The 14,598-nt window shown below is 54.0% G+C and overlaps 2 protein-coding genes across 2 annotated transcripts; both read left to right on the forward strand.

The window, feature by feature from the left end:
* Nucleotides 1-5,552: 5,552 nt before the first annotated feature.
* On the forward strand, nucleotides 5,553-11,098 carry PEX16 (peroxisomal biogenesis factor 16). Its single transcript, XM_006896739.1, has 11 exons — nucleotides 5,553-5,669; nucleotides 5,875-5,910; nucleotides 6,709-6,785; nucleotides 7,151-7,284; nucleotides 7,417-7,517; nucleotides 8,180-8,260; nucleotides 8,389-8,541; nucleotides 8,648-8,720; nucleotides 9,051-9,170; nucleotides 10,503-10,567; nucleotides 11,040-11,098. The coding sequence occupies exons 1-11, from the start codon at nucleotides 5,558-5,560 to the stop codon at nucleotides 11,096-11,098; spliced, it is 1,011 nt and encodes a 336-aa protein (XP_006896801.1). The 5' UTR covers nucleotides 5,553-5,557.
* A 2,571-nt stretch (nucleotides 11,099-13,669) lies between these two features.
* LOC102869387 (chromosome unknown open reading frame, human C11orf94) lies at nucleotides 13,670-14,315 on the forward strand. The gene is given in 3 exon segments (XM_006896769.1): nucleotides 13,670-13,773; nucleotides 14,005-14,078; nucleotides 14,194-14,315. Coding segments are annotated over 3 exon segments (300 nt in total).
* The last annotated feature ends 283 nt before the right edge of the window (nucleotides 14,316-14,598 follow it).

Here is a 14,598-nt window from a genome sequence, read left to right on the forward strand (position 1 = left end):
GATCCTGGACAGAGACTGTGGGAGTAAAATGTGAGGGAGCAGGTAACATGAATATGAAGACATGGGTCCTGATAAATCTTCGATTAGGAGTAAGGGGCTTTGTGAGAAACAGATCCGAGTCTATAGATCTGTGGTCCTTTACAATGATGCTGGCCCCAGGACTCCTTCAGCCTCCCCACTTAGGAGAAACTGAGCTGTAGAGAGGCCTAAGTCTACAAGAGGAGGTTCTGGGATTGTGGTGTGGGGGTGGGGTAGGAAGAGGGAGACAGGTGTGGGCAGGTGAAAGTGTCCTCTAGGTGAGGGACTGAATTGATCCCATCTCTACCCAGAACCAACTCTGCAACCATGGAGAAATCTGTACCTTTTAGATTGGCCTCTTCCCCCACCCCACCCCCTTCCTGCTTTAAAATGCTAAGCAGAATGAAAGGGGAAGGATTTGGCCAAACGTGCCCAGAAGCCCTTGCATCCCAGCGAGGTGGCCAGCTCCAGGCAGAAGTGGAGCAGAGCGACTGCCCTGACCTCCTCCAGCACACACGGCCACTCTTTGTCTCTGGGGCTTTATCAGATCGTGGATCTGGAAAGGAAACTCAGGCAGCCCTGCTGCTGCCAACCTGGCTGGGCCCAGGCTCCCCTCCCAAGAGGAAGAAAGTGGCTGCTGGTGCAATGCACCCCTGACAGCTGGGACATTTTCTGTCTGGTAAGGTGGATCCTCTGTCTTCACACCCCTTTCTTTCTCCTCCCTACAACTACAGTTCCACACCACTAGCCTTGGGAATGTTGACGGAAACTTCCATTTCATGCTTCACTCCCCACAGTGAGGAGGTCAGGACGATATTTAGGGAAATGGGTTCATTGTGATGGAGTGTGGTGGGAGGAAGGGTGGTTTGCCTGGTGGTTGCCCAGGCGCAGGTCAACCTTCTGTCCTCCAAGATTTTTGCCTCTTCTAAGGCCCTGAACAAAGCTCCATGAATCTGCATTTCTTGTCATGAGGCAAGAGAACAGCTATAATTCCCCACCTCATGTAGTAGTAGCAGAGAAACGAAATTGGGTTGGGGGTAAACACCTGGGAAGACAGCAGAAGAAAGGATGAGGGGGTTAGTTTAAAATCTCCATTCTGTGGCCAAGTTAGACCAGCATTCGAGTCTAGACTGGGAGTTCTCACAAGGATCCTTTGCTTATCTGGAGATCTGGGCTGGAAGGCAGGATTAACCAAAGGTCAGTCAGTCAGTTCACACTTGCTGACCCTAGAACAGAGAACTGCCCACGGCTTCCAGCACAGTACACTGAACTTCTTTTCCCTGGAGGGGCTGGTCATTTCCAAACACTCATCTTTTGGTTAGCAGTCAAGCATTTAAACACAGCATCACCTGGGTTTTGGTGTTTTAGTTTTTTGGGGTCCTTTTACACCAGGTTTTTTTAAAGGAAGGATTAGGTAAAAGAATGCATAGTAGCATTCTTCTCAGCTACCCGGAGCTTGAATTATTTGCTTAGCATAGGAATAAAGAGGAATAGGAATGAAGAAAAGATATACAACCTTGATCCACAACATTCCTGATTTTAAACCATGCAGCCCTCTATACGTATTCAATCTGTATGCTAAGCAAATAATTCAAGAACCTGGACTATATAAAGAATAATGTGACATCAGGATTGGAGGGAGACCCATCAGTAACCTGTGCTAGGCAGATTATACAACTTTGCTTCCAAAATGTGAAGAAGATTTGAAACACTTGTTGCAGACGTTTAACAAAAAAGGTGAGGGGAAATTAATATAGATCTTAACATCAAGAAAACAAAAGTCCTCACTACTCGACCAATAGGGAACATCATGATAGATGAAGAAAAGATTGAAATCATCTACCCTTTTATTTTACTTAGACCCACAATCAATGACCGTAGTAGCAGCAGTCAAGAAAGCAAAGAACATGTTGCGTTAGGAAAATCTGCTGTCAGACACCTTTCCAAAGCACTGAAGAGCAAGAATATTAGTTTTAAGACTAAGGTATGCCTAAGTTATAGTATTTTCATTTGCTTCCTATGCATCTGAAAGTTGGACAGTGACTATTGTTAGGTGCCATTGAGTACTACTCATAGCAACTCTATGAACAACAGATCTGAACCTTGTCCTACCTTGTGTCATCCTCATAATTTCTGACATACTTGAACCCATTGCAGCAGTCACTATGTCAAACCACCTGTTTGAGAGTGCTGGCTCTCCACCTTGGCAAGCATGATGTCCCTTTCCAAAGAATGTTGTTGTTGTTGTTGTTGTTATGTGCCGTTGAGTCGCTTGCGACTCATAGCGACCCTATGTACAACAGCCCTAAACTCCGCTCTGTCCTGTGCCAATCGCACTGTCTCTGACACTCCCATCCCAATTATCCCAGTCACTGAATCAATCCACCTCATAAAGGGCCTTCCTCTCCTGCGCTGTCCCTCCACCCTCCCAAGCATGATGTCCTTCTCCAAGGACCGGTCTCTCCTCACAACATGTCCAAAGTATGTTAGACAGAGCCTCAGAATCCTTGTCTCCAAGGAGCCACCCGATTTAACCCTTTCCAGGACAAATCTGTTTGTTTTCCTAGCCGTCCATGGTATTCTCAATACTCTTCTCCAGCACCACAGCTCAAAGGCATCAATTCTCCTTCTATCCTCCTTGGTCATTGTCCAACTCTCTGATGCATAACAAGTGATTGCGAAGACCATCGCCTGTATCAGATGCACCTTAGTCTCCAGAGAGACACCATTGCTCTTCAGTACTTTGGAGAGGTCCCTAACAGCAGACTTTCCCATGGCAATGTGCCTTTTAATTTCCTGGCTGCTGGTGCCAAGAATGTTGACTATGGAGCCAAGCAAACTAAAGCTGTGAACAATCTCAATCTCTTCACCATCCATCCTGATGCTGCCGATTGGTCCAGTGGTGAGAATCTTTGTCTTCTTGACATTGAGCTTCAGTCCATATTGTAGGCTGCAGTCTTGACACTCTGCAGCAGGCGCTTCAGGTCCTCTTCAGTTTCAGCAAGCAGGGTTGTGTCATCCGCATAACGCAGATTGTTGATAAATCGTCCACCAATCTTGACCCCACATTTCTCCTCATAGAGCCCAGCCTCCCGGATAATCTGTTCTACATATAGGTTGAAAAGGTATGGAGATAGGATGCATCCCTGGCGTACGCCCTTCCCAATTTTGAACCATGCAGTGTTCCCTTGCTCTGTTCTGACGACTGCCTCCTGGTCCAAGTATAAGTTTCGCATTAGAACGATCAAGTGTTCTGGGATTCCCATTCTTCTCAGAGTCAGCCACAGTTTGTTATGATCTACACAGTCAAATGCCTTTGCATAGTCAATGAAACACAGATAGACATTCCTCTGGTATTCCCTGCTTTCAGCCAAGATCCATCTAACATCAGCTACAATATCTCTAGTGCCACGACCCCTTCTAAACCCAGCCTGGACTTCTGGTAGTTCTCTGTTGATGTGCTGTTCCAGTAGTTTTTGGATAATCTTCAGTAAAATCTTGCTTGCATGTGAAATCAGTGAGATTGTTCTGTAGTTTCCACATTGTTTTTTTTTTATGTACAAAAAATTCCAAAGAATAGCTTCTTTTAATAATACGCCCGAAGAATGTAGGATGAAGCTTTGTCCTCTGCCTGCAAGAAACATTCTAGCGGCTCTTTCTCCAAGATATGTGTTTGTTCTTAAGGCAGTCCATTGGATATTCAGTACTTTTCTCCAACACCGCAGCTCAAAGGCATCAATTCACTTGTCATTCATTTTCCAGTGCTCAGATGAAACGTGCCTTTTAAGAAAAAGTGACTTTAAAAAGCTATGGCCTGAATCAGGTCCACCTTAGACTTCAATTTGGCATCATTATTTCTCAGTACTTTGAAGAATCCCTGACTTCAGATTTTGCTAATCCGTCTCCTGATCTCTTGACTGCTGGTACCAAGGGTGTTGACTGTGGATACAAGTAATATGAAATAGTTGATAATTTCAATATTTGCTAAATCTACCTATCATGATATATAGCCTATTGGTCCAGTGGTAAGAATTTTGATTTTCTTAATGTTGTTGTTGTTGTGTATTGCAACTCGAGGCTTAAATTTGTTTTTCCGTTTTCAGCTTGAGGAATACCAAGCAAATCGTTCCATTTATTATAACAGAATGAACAATGAATAAGATCACAGAAGAATCTACCTTTCAATTGTATTGGAGAAGAGCACTGACTATCTCATGGACTGCCAAAAAGCAGTCTTGGAAGAAATGCAACCAGAGAGCTCTTCAGCGGTACGGAAGGTGACACGTCATCTCACATCTTTTGGGCATGTTCTCAGGAGAAGCCAGTCTTTGGAAAAAAGATATGCTAGGAAAGATGATCAGAGAAAGCGAGGAAGACAACCAGCCAACAAGATAGATAGTGACTGCAACAGTGGGTTTGAGGGTGGCGAAGATTATAAGGATGGCACAGGTCAGATCTGTTGTTCATAGGGTCCCTGTGAGTCGCGATCCACTGGACAGCACCTGACAATAGCCAAACCCGGAGTCAGGGGCGTGGGCTCCAGCGATGTCACCTCCCGGCCACGCCCCCTGCGGAGCCAGCCAATCAGCCGCGGCCTCCCCACTGCAGCGGTGCCAGCCCGTGTGGTTTGGGAAAGGTACCCGGCAACCGGCTCCATCCTCTGGGTCCCAGCTGAGGACCAAGGAGCGTATTTGGGGGTGGGGGTGGAGGGAAATACATTGAGATTGATTGGATTGTTCAAGGATCGAATCAGCCCTCAAACCATTTTACAGATGGGGAAAACAGAGGCCCAGAGAAGGAAGACTCCCACCCCAGCCACACCGAGCCACTCAGGCCTGGGCAGGGTTTTCTCCTTAGAGTTTGAAGTGCAGGTGCGCGATGAGGGGGCCCCAGCTCGTGCAGGAATTGGAACTGCTGCACTGACAGTGTTGGCCAGGTGGTGGAGATGGCGTTTAGGAAACCGGACAGGTCAATCAAATGCGAGGGCCAAGGCACAGACCGATTGTCGTCAGTCTCTCCTCGCCCCTCTCCAAGTGTGGCCGAAGCTCCTTTTCGCGCGCTGCTTCCAGCCTTGTGAAGACCTGCCCTCCCGCTCGAGCGTCTCGGCGTTCGATTGGGGAGTCCCAGGGTCCCGGGGCCTTCTCTAGAATGAACTGTTCAGACTGCCGCCGCAGCCCTCCGCAACGCACCCCCCCCGATCTGCAACTGCGCAAGCGCAAGGATAGCCAACCCAGACGGCGGGAGGGCGGGCCCGACAACGATGGGTGTGCCGGGGCGGAGAGTGTGTCAACCAATGACCTGAAGAAGCCGCGAGGGCGGGATTAGGCCCGCAGTTACAAAACATTATCCTAGTGGGAGGTGACATAAGAAATGGGGTGAAAGGAGGTTCAATGGCTCTTAGCGTCTCCATCCTCTTGGCCCGCGGAAGTTAAGCACGGGAAGGCGGGCCTAGGGCCGGAAGCAGGAAGGAGGGCGCAGGAAGCGGGGTACTGCAGGCAGGCTTCTGTCGGTCTGAAGATCGGTCCGACCAGAGGGCTGGATGGAGAAGTTGCGAGTCCTGTGCCTTCGCTACCAGGAGTATGTGACTCGGCATCCTGCCGCCACGGCCCAGCTGGAGACAGCAGTGCGGGGCTTCAGTTACCTGCTGGCAGGTGCCACCCTGACCTTTGACCCCGTACCTTCGGGGACTCTGACCTCTGACCCCAGTGATCCCGTTCTATACGTGGTCGTAGTGGCGACCACTGCCCTTGGGAAGTCCCTTCCAAGATCTCGTAGGGCGCTGAGAAGGGACGTCTGGGGAACCCGAATCAGCAAGGTGAGGCGACCACTCACACCCCTTTCGTGTCTTCTTTCCAGGTCGCTTCGCCGATTCACACGAGCTGTCGGAACTAGGTGAGCGGGCTCTGGGGTGGGGTGGGGATGGCGCGGGAGAGCCTTCCAGAGGGGTTGACTCCCGGCTTGGGTTCTGGGCTGTCAATTACATCATCCTGAATTGGACCAAAGTCCATGTCCATTGTCCTGGGCTCCCCTTGTCCCTGTAGTGGGACCCACACTGGGTGCCCTCTACGCGAGTCAGACGCTAGGCTAAGCAGCTTCCCTGTCTCTGCTGCGTTCATCCTCCCTACATCCAGCAAGGTTCGTGTTACTGTACTTGCCGTCCAGTTAAAGGACCAGAACGTTCACTAAGTTAGAGACCAGCCTGCTCTCGGGTCTTGGATTCAAAACGAGATCTTTCAGATTCCAGGATTCTCAGGCTGCAACTGCCTCTGTATGTCTTTGTCCTGCGGGTATTGGAGGTAACAGCCCAGAGAGAATGAACTAACTCGGGTTTGAAAGGAAGGGAACTGGTGCATTTCAGACACAGGCTGCAGAGACAGCAAAGGCCTGGAGGTGGGGTGGTCCCACAGGTGCCAGACGTCTTGACACTCAGTGGGTCGTTTAGGACACCGGAGATTGGTGTTGCCCGGCAGAGCCAGAGCTGATGGTCACCTGTTTTTGGTCCAGCTGCCCACAGGGGAGCTGGAACTGGTGGAGGTAGAGGAGGAGGGAGGTGGTGAGGGAAAGGCAAGTGGATTTCCACACAGTCCGTGGGTGGCTAAGCAGGTAAAGGGTGATCCCTGCAGCTCTGGGGACAAGGTGACAGGTGGAGGCTGCCAAGCCAGCCATTGGAAGCCACACTCTGCCCCTCAGTGTACTCCGCCTCTAACCTGCTTGTGCTGCTTAATGACGGGATCCTACGGAAGGAGCTTCGGAGAAAGTTGCCTGTGGTGAGGATTCTGCCAGGGGCTGGGGCGGGAAGCACAGCGACCCAGGATAGGACGGTAACAGCCAGCCCGAGTGTACACCCCGTCTCATCTCCCGGAGTACAGCTGAGGCCAGTGCCAGCCCGACACCCATTCATTGGGTGCAGTATGATGGTGTCCTTGACTCTGTCTTTGAACATTGACACTGGGGATGTGGAACAACTTGTCTCCAGGTCACTCAGCCTGTTAGTGGCAGATGTGGTGTTTGAACCCACGTCCGCAGATTGGTTTTTGGAAAGAGAGCAGCCCATGTCTGTCAGTGGAGGCCCTACTGGGGAGAGTTTGGACCTGCGAGAGGCCCCTGACCTTTGGGCATGGGGCTCTTGCAGTCGCTGTCCCAGCAGAAGCTGCTGACATGGCTGAGCGTGCTGGAATGCGTGGAGGTGTTCATGGAGATGGGAGCCGCCAAGGTGTGGGGCGAAGTGGGCCGCTGGCTCGTCATCGCCCTCATCCAGCTGGCCAAGTAGGCTGGGACTGTGGAGGACAGGGCCTGGGTGGGTGTGACCTGGCGTGCTGGACAGACCCCTGCTCTGCTGAGCACCCTACCCCTGCGAGCTTGGCACACCTCCCAGCCCTGACATGCTCCCCATCCCAGGGCTGTGCTCCGGATGTTCCTGTTGATCTGGTTCAAGGCTGGCCTCCAGACCTCACCCCCCATCGTTCCTCTGGACAGGGAGACCCAGGCACGGCTCCCAGGTGAGCTTCCCACTCTGAAGGGGGCTGACTTGTGGATTTATAGTAAGAATATCTATTTACAGAACGCTTCCCTCTCATTGACTCATGTCCTTCCATCACTCTATGTTTTATGGAAAATCAAAAGAGGAGTTAGGGACAAGGTTTGATAGGAATCCAACATCTGATGGTGAGTCCACATTCTCTCTGTGGAGAACAGGAAGGGACAGAACACCAGAAGATAAGAGATCCTGCCAACCTTATCTTTGGAGCTTGTTCTTCAAGTCACAGCTCCTCAGGCAGGGTACCCAGCCAGTGTGTCTCTTCAAGCCTGGGCCTTGGGACCAGCTCTCCTGGCATGGAATGACAGTTGATTGTCATCAAGGTCACACACAAGCAAAAGGCTCAGGGGGCACTGCCGCGCTGGGTCCTGCTTCCTGTCTGGCTCTGGGCACACAGATGCCACTGACCTTGTTCCAGACGAGGGAGGGCTGAAAATAATCCTCTGGGGATGGTCACCAGGCTGAGCCACAGGCTGAGCTGCCCTTTCTTTGACTCAGCTGCTGCCCCAGCATAGGCCCTGCCTCTCCTCCCCGAGTTCACGGGCATTCATCCCACTGGTGTTCTTTGCAGGCTCTGCTGAAATCATGCCTTTCTCACAGTGTGGCTTCTGCTTTCCCTGCTAGATGGTGACCCCAGCCCTGGCAGCCAGGAGCAGCCGTATGTGGGGAAGCGGTCAAGCCGAGTGGTGCGAACCCTCCAGAACAGTAAGTGTAGGACACACCTGGACTGGGCACCCAGTGTTGAGGTCAACATGGGCCCTAGGGGACGTTCCATTACTACCCCAGCTCCCCGGCCCGGCCTGGGTCGCTCATCCACAGCCCTTGTGTTCCAGCCCCATCTCTGCACTCAAGACACTGGGGTGCCCCACAGCAGAGGGAGAGACAGCAGCAGCAGCAGCATGAAGACCTGAGCGCAACCCCAACACCCCTCGGGCTCCAGGAGACCATCGCGGAGACCTTGTACATTGCCCGGCCCCTGCTGCACTGTATCCTTAGCACCGGGTGGGCTGGGCTTGGGGAGTGGGGCCAGGTGGGAGAGTGGCAGGCACTAGGTCCTCATGCTGGAGACCTCCTTGACACCTTGGCTGGCAGTGCTTAGCCTGGGCCTCTGGGGCCAGCGGTCATGGACGCCCTGGCTTCTGTCTGGTGCTGTGGATGTGACCAGGTAAGCTGGGGCCTGTCCAGGGGCTTCCCTCCCTCCATTGGGCTGAGGACTTTCCCAGCAGCCCTCATGGGCCTGCTCTTCTGCCCTTGAATGGGGCAGTTCTTTGCCTGTCATCACAGTCGAGTGACTGCAGTGGGCCAGGAGGACAGGGCCCCTGTGGTGCTCTGATCACATGGATGTGGTGGGTCAGCCTCCCTGGGAAGCCTGCATCCTAGCTCCAGTCTAGCTGGCTCCTGTGCCTCTTACTGCTGCCCGAGGAGACCAGGCCCCTTCCCCCATCTCCATGACCCACGTCCACAAGCTCGCCCTGACCTTGTCTCCCACCCTCAGCCTGAGCCTCCTCAGCGACTGGAAGGGCCTGACGCGAAGGGAGCAGCGGGAACTTCGGCGCCGCACCATCCTATTGCTCTACTACCTGCTGCGCTCCCCCTTCTACGACCGCTTCTCCGAGTAAGGCCAGCGTTGGTGGCATGGCAGCGTGGGGGAACCAGTGTGGGAGCAGAGGGGCATGGGAGAGGTGGGAAGGTATCCCTTCTTCCTCTATGCTGCCCTACCCAGGGCTCAGAGCGCATGTCCTGGGCTGGCCTGGTACAGTCACACCCTCTTTCACCAGATGTCAGCCCTGCTCTCCCTGTGGGTAATGCCCCCTACAGCTTATACCCCTCGCGTCTAGGCACGGGGTTTGGATTAACCCCACTTCTCAGAGGCTGTAACTGAGGCTCAGGGAGGTTGTGCAGCTCACCAAAGCCACCATGCCAGTGGCAGAGCCATGTTTAAATCCATGTTCTTTCCTAATCTGTCCCTACCTTATGCCCATTATCATCTGTGAGGGTTCAGAGCACCCAGTATCCTCTAGACCTGTGGACGAGGGACCAGGTTGCCCCAGAACCAGCCCAGGTGACTGTCTGAGATCAGAACTAGATCCAAGGGGGCCCTTGTACAGTGTCTGGGGCCATGAGACAAATGCTGTGCGTAAGACTGGACTGATAACTAGAATTGTATTTATTATGTGGCCACCTGTTGTGGTGATGGTGGTTGTGTACTGTTACGTTAGAACCGACTCATAGCTGACCCTCCAGCAAATGTTCAGAAACAGTAAGTTGCAAGAGAGGAGACTGTCCATCTTTCTCTCACAGAGAGGCTGGTGGAATTGAACCACATACCTATGTATTGACAGTGGAACTCCCTACCACTAAGCGCACAATATGGCTACATAGCCAGTGTTTCTTCTCAAACAGTAGAAAGCATTCTTAAACCATGTTTAATACCACTGTTGGGTGCCAGCAAGTTGGTAGCTCATCATGATCCCTTGTGACAGAACTGCCCCACGCTTTTTCTGGCTGTAATTTTTACAGTGGCAGCAGAATGCCAGGCCTTTCTCCCTCAGAGCCATGAATGGGATTGAATGGCTGGCTAACCTTTTGGTTAGCAGCTAAGCCCTCTCCACTTTCTTCTTTGGCGTGAGGTTGCCCTGGGGCCTGGCCCTCTGCCAGCTAGAGAACCCGTGAGGTCAGAGCCTCATGGTTCTCCCCTGTGCCTTTCCTCACACCTGCCTGGCTCTGCCCCAGCCCCGACACTGGCGCATGTGTTGTTGAATGTCAATGGAAAGCAGGAAGGGAAAGAAATGGAGAATGTGAGGCCAGCAGCTCACTGTGCCATCGCAGGCCTGTGGCGGGGGCAGGCAGAGACCAGCAGACTGCACTTGGTATACAGGGTCTTACCTCACAGAGGGCTTTACAGGGACCCAGACCCCTCCTCAGCCCTGTTACCACCTCCCTCCAGGGCCAAGATCCTCTTCCTGCTGCAGCTGCTGGCGGACCATGTCCCGGGCATCGGCCTGATCGCGAGTAAGCATGGGATGGGGGCCGGGGGATGACAGGCAAGTGCTGAGGTGCTCATGCTGGGGTTGGGGGATGCCTCCCTTGAGGTCATCTCACTGCCTCCTTGTCAGTCGATTCTTGCCACAGTCAGGATAGGGTGTCAGTCCCTGGGCATGCGCCAGCAAGGCTCACAGATACTCAGTGCTGCCAGGGAAGAGGAATGCTGTGAGGGGAGAGGAGTGTCAGGTCCTACTGCACCCCAAACCTTTACCAGCCTTTGATTCCAGGTGGACTTTCTGGTGTGGGTGAGGGATGGTCTGGCAGGAAACAGTTCCCCATGCTGCCGTGAGGCCTCACTTTGCAGAGAGGATGTGAGGCTGGGTTCTCAGCCTGAGAGTTCTTGTCTGCAGATGCCTTGGCCTCTGTGTGGTGCTCCAGCTATACGGCGGGGCTTGTCTAGGGGCCGCAGCCCTGAGTCTGGACCTTTCTCTCATTGCAGGGCCCCTCATGGATTACTTGCCCAGCTGGCAGAAGATTTACTTCTACAGTTGGGGCTGACAGACGTCATGGGGAGGGGCAGGGCAGCAGGGGCTGCTGCTGTGGGTCGGGGGTGCCTGAGTCCTCAGCCACCCAGCCCCTCTTCCTTAATAAAACTGACTCTGGCTGCGTCCAAGCATGTGGCCTCTCTGTGCCCACCTCCAGGGCCCCTGGCATTCCCCGCAGCTGGGCTTGGCTCACTGGGGCCACTGATGCCCTTGGGGTGAACAGTCCCTCTGTGGATGGAGTACTGCAGCCACACTGTCACCACGTCATGAAACCTCCACCAAGACTGGGCCCTAGTCTCCCAGAGCCACCAAAAGTTCTTTTATACCCAGCACCCCCCACCCCCGTCGAGCCTGGGAAGCGGAGCTGCGGCCTCTGCAGCCATGGGGCAGGCACTGCTGTTCGGTGAAACAGACGAGTGTGCACTTGGGCACAGAAGACTGAGAGCTGCTGAGAGACTCTGCTCGGCTTGTGGGTGTTAGCAGCCCACCTGTGGTACAGCCTGGTGGGCAATGGCCTGGCTGTAGTGCAGAGGGGCACCCAGCGTTGTCACCTCCCCACCACCCCTCTGCAGCCCGTCTTGGCACCACCTCCATTTATTGCAATGATCCATGATTTCTCACCTAACCTCTAGGTTGAGAGCCAAAAACGTGTCTCAATACCTGCTTCTCAGTAGTCAGGATGCGTTGCCCCAGACCAGATGGGGCCGTGGCCACCTACTTCCTGCCCCACGGGGCTGCCCTGCAAACCCCCACACCTTCCTGCCGTCTCACCAGATGGGCGACCCCTTCAGTCCTGAGTGCTGTGGGCCTGCCTTGCTGCCCGGGGTGGGGCATCACCCTGCATGCCTGTGCCTCCCCGCCTCCCCAGTACCCCGAGTAGAGAGCCACCTGTGGGAGCCACCATCTCTGCTCTGCCATTGCTTTCTCATCATGGTCCTGGGGGAGGAGTGTGCTCACCCAGGGTTAGGACCAGGGCCCCTGGTGAGCTGAACCTGTGAGGTCGAGCACTTGCTGGGTGCCATGGCCTCCAGGTCATGCTAATCCACAGAGGAGACATAAAAGTGTGCAGTGCACACACAAACCTGCCTGGAGGGGTCTGCACCTGGAGAGAGAGGTGCAGGGGGAAGTAGAGGCAGCATTAGCTGAGGCTTCACGTTACAGGTTTTCTAAGGAGGGACAGCGCATTGTGGGCAGAGGGGAAAGGTTACATGACGTCAGTGAAAAGTGAGAGTCCTGGCTAGAGCAGGGGTGAGGGATGTCAGGGCCACAATGAAAGGATCATGTGTCCTGGCCTAAAACGGGGGCCTGGTCTGTGGTGGGCAGTGGGGGAGGGGCCTTCTGGAGTCTGGGTTGATGGCATGTGCATCCTATAGTGTGGGAAGGGGTGGCTTCAGGCTGTGGCTGTGGGGCTTGGATGGAGAATGTCTCCACAGCAGGCCTTGGGGACTGGGGGGTCAGAGAGCAAGAGGGAAGAAGGTAGGAGGCAGAAAAGAGCTGAGTTTCTGGTGGGTGAGCGTCAGCAGGGCCAGAGGACTGGGCTGGGGGAAACCCCAAGATTTGCCAGCTTCCAGACATCTTTGACACGTGATAGAGTGTAAGCGGGCCAGGACGGGACACGAGACCACCCTCTGAGCCCAGGTGACTTGTCAAAGGCCTGGGTTAGCTGCGAAGTCCCCTGCTCTTGTAGAAGAGCAGATTTCCTTGGGCTCAATGCTCAGACTGGTCCTGCAGAACTAGTTCCATATCCAGAACCTGCCACTCCCAGGGTTGCAAAGTGACAGTTTCCCATAATACCATCACCTGTGCAGTCACTCAAGTATTTATTGCGCACCTCCTAGGTGTCCAGTGCTGGGGGACCCAAAATGAACAAAACTTCCTCATCCTTGCCATCATGAAACATCCGCTCTTAGGAGCAGGTCCAGGGCTTTGCCTCCTCACTTGAAAACCTCTTTTCAGCCTCGGGGTAAGGGGTTGGAGGGACCTTTGGTGCCCAGGCCCAGACTGTTCTAGGTTTCAGAGAATGAGGGAGGGACACCCCAGAAAGCAAGTGTGTTGAGTCTGACCACCCTTGTCCTGATGCATCATGGAGTAGGCGAGGCTAAGCGACCCAAGCTAAGCTCGCCAGCTCGCAGGACCTTCCTGGAATCAGGGAGATTGAGGGAGGGCGGGCAGGCAGCTGAGGGAGAATGGCTGGGGCACTGTATGTTTGTGACTGAGCTCGGTGCAAGCCTACAATGTGTCACCCTGGGGGACACATCCGTGCATGCTTAAAAGGGGGAATCCAAGGCACCCGGGTTACATAACCTGCCATCTGGCAGGGCTTGAACTGGTACCCACCCAGCTGCGTGGTCTGTGCTCAGTCCTTCGGCTGAGACACTCTCTTAACAGGATTTGGTTTAGCACCTGTCAGCCTGAAGTGTCAGTAAACTGAAGCCAACACCTCAGCGTGGAGGTTTCTGGCTTAACCCCAGAGCTAAGCCCTAGAACTAATGTCCTTTGTGAGGTGGCCCTGGAGCCTGGGCGGTAGGTTCCATTCTACTGGGGGAGGGGCAGGCAGAACCCAGTACCAGGGATCTTACAGGAGATGGTCCTCACTATGCTGGGGGCTCAGTACCCCAGGGCTGGCCTGAGCCTGTTCCTCCTCTACCTTGTCCTCGCAGTCACACTCCTTCTCCCCCCGCCTCTAAGGTAATGTGTGGGGATAGGCTGCTGGTCTCACAGGGTCCCAAAGGCCTTGGAGCTGTGCTGGGTGGCCCTGCGTACAGGCTGGCCTGTTATCTTGGATATCAGGGGGCTTCCTGAGCCCACCACACACACACACACACACACTTGAGCATCCCTCTATCCACAGGAAGGTGGCAGCTTGAAGAGCCGCTCTGCCCCTGGGGACAGAGCTGAGGGCCCCAACACCTTCCACAGGTCTCAGCAATCTGTTCCCAAGGAGTTCTCAGCCTCCCTGGAACTCTCAGACCCCATTTTTGGCTTGGTGGATGGTAAGCTTTCTCACCCCTTCCCCTCAGACCCTTTCTCCCTTAAGGGCCCAGCCTTCAGTGTCTTCTCCGTCTGTTTCAAATCCAGTTCCTTTCCCAAACGCTTTCCTCCTTCTAGACTATGGGGTCCGACCCAAGCACCCCTGGCCACGAGGGCCACGGCCCCTCCTCTCCCAAGCCCAGCAGCGCAAGCGAGATGGGCCGAACATGGCCGATTATTAGTATGACACGTACGCATGATGGGAACCCCTTATAAAGCTATTCTGCACAGCAAAGGCGTAGGCTTTCCTGGGAGTGTGGGACAGGTGGTGTGGGGGCAGGCGGTCCTGCAGAGATAATACCCACTGCACTCCAGACAGGAAATGGCACTTTAATAATTGTGGCCACGGTGACAGGACCAGTTGAGGCCACAGCTGAAGCAGCCAGGAGACCCCACTGGGCTGGGCCAGTCAAGTGCCTCCTTGTCCTGCCCAGCCAGGGCTGTGCGGTGCCTCTCTGCTCCACGGAGCCTAAGCCTGCCAGG

Source organism: Elephantulus edwardii, unplaced genomic scaffold (genome assembly GCF_000299155.1).
Source record: "Elephantulus edwardii isolate Elephantulus edwardi_28Jun2011 unplaced genomic scaffold, EleEdw1.0 scaffold00189, whole genome shotgun sequence".
Lineage (NCBI taxonomy): Eukaryota > Metazoa > Chordata > Mammalia > Macroscelidea > Macroscelididae > Elephantulus > Elephantulus edwardii.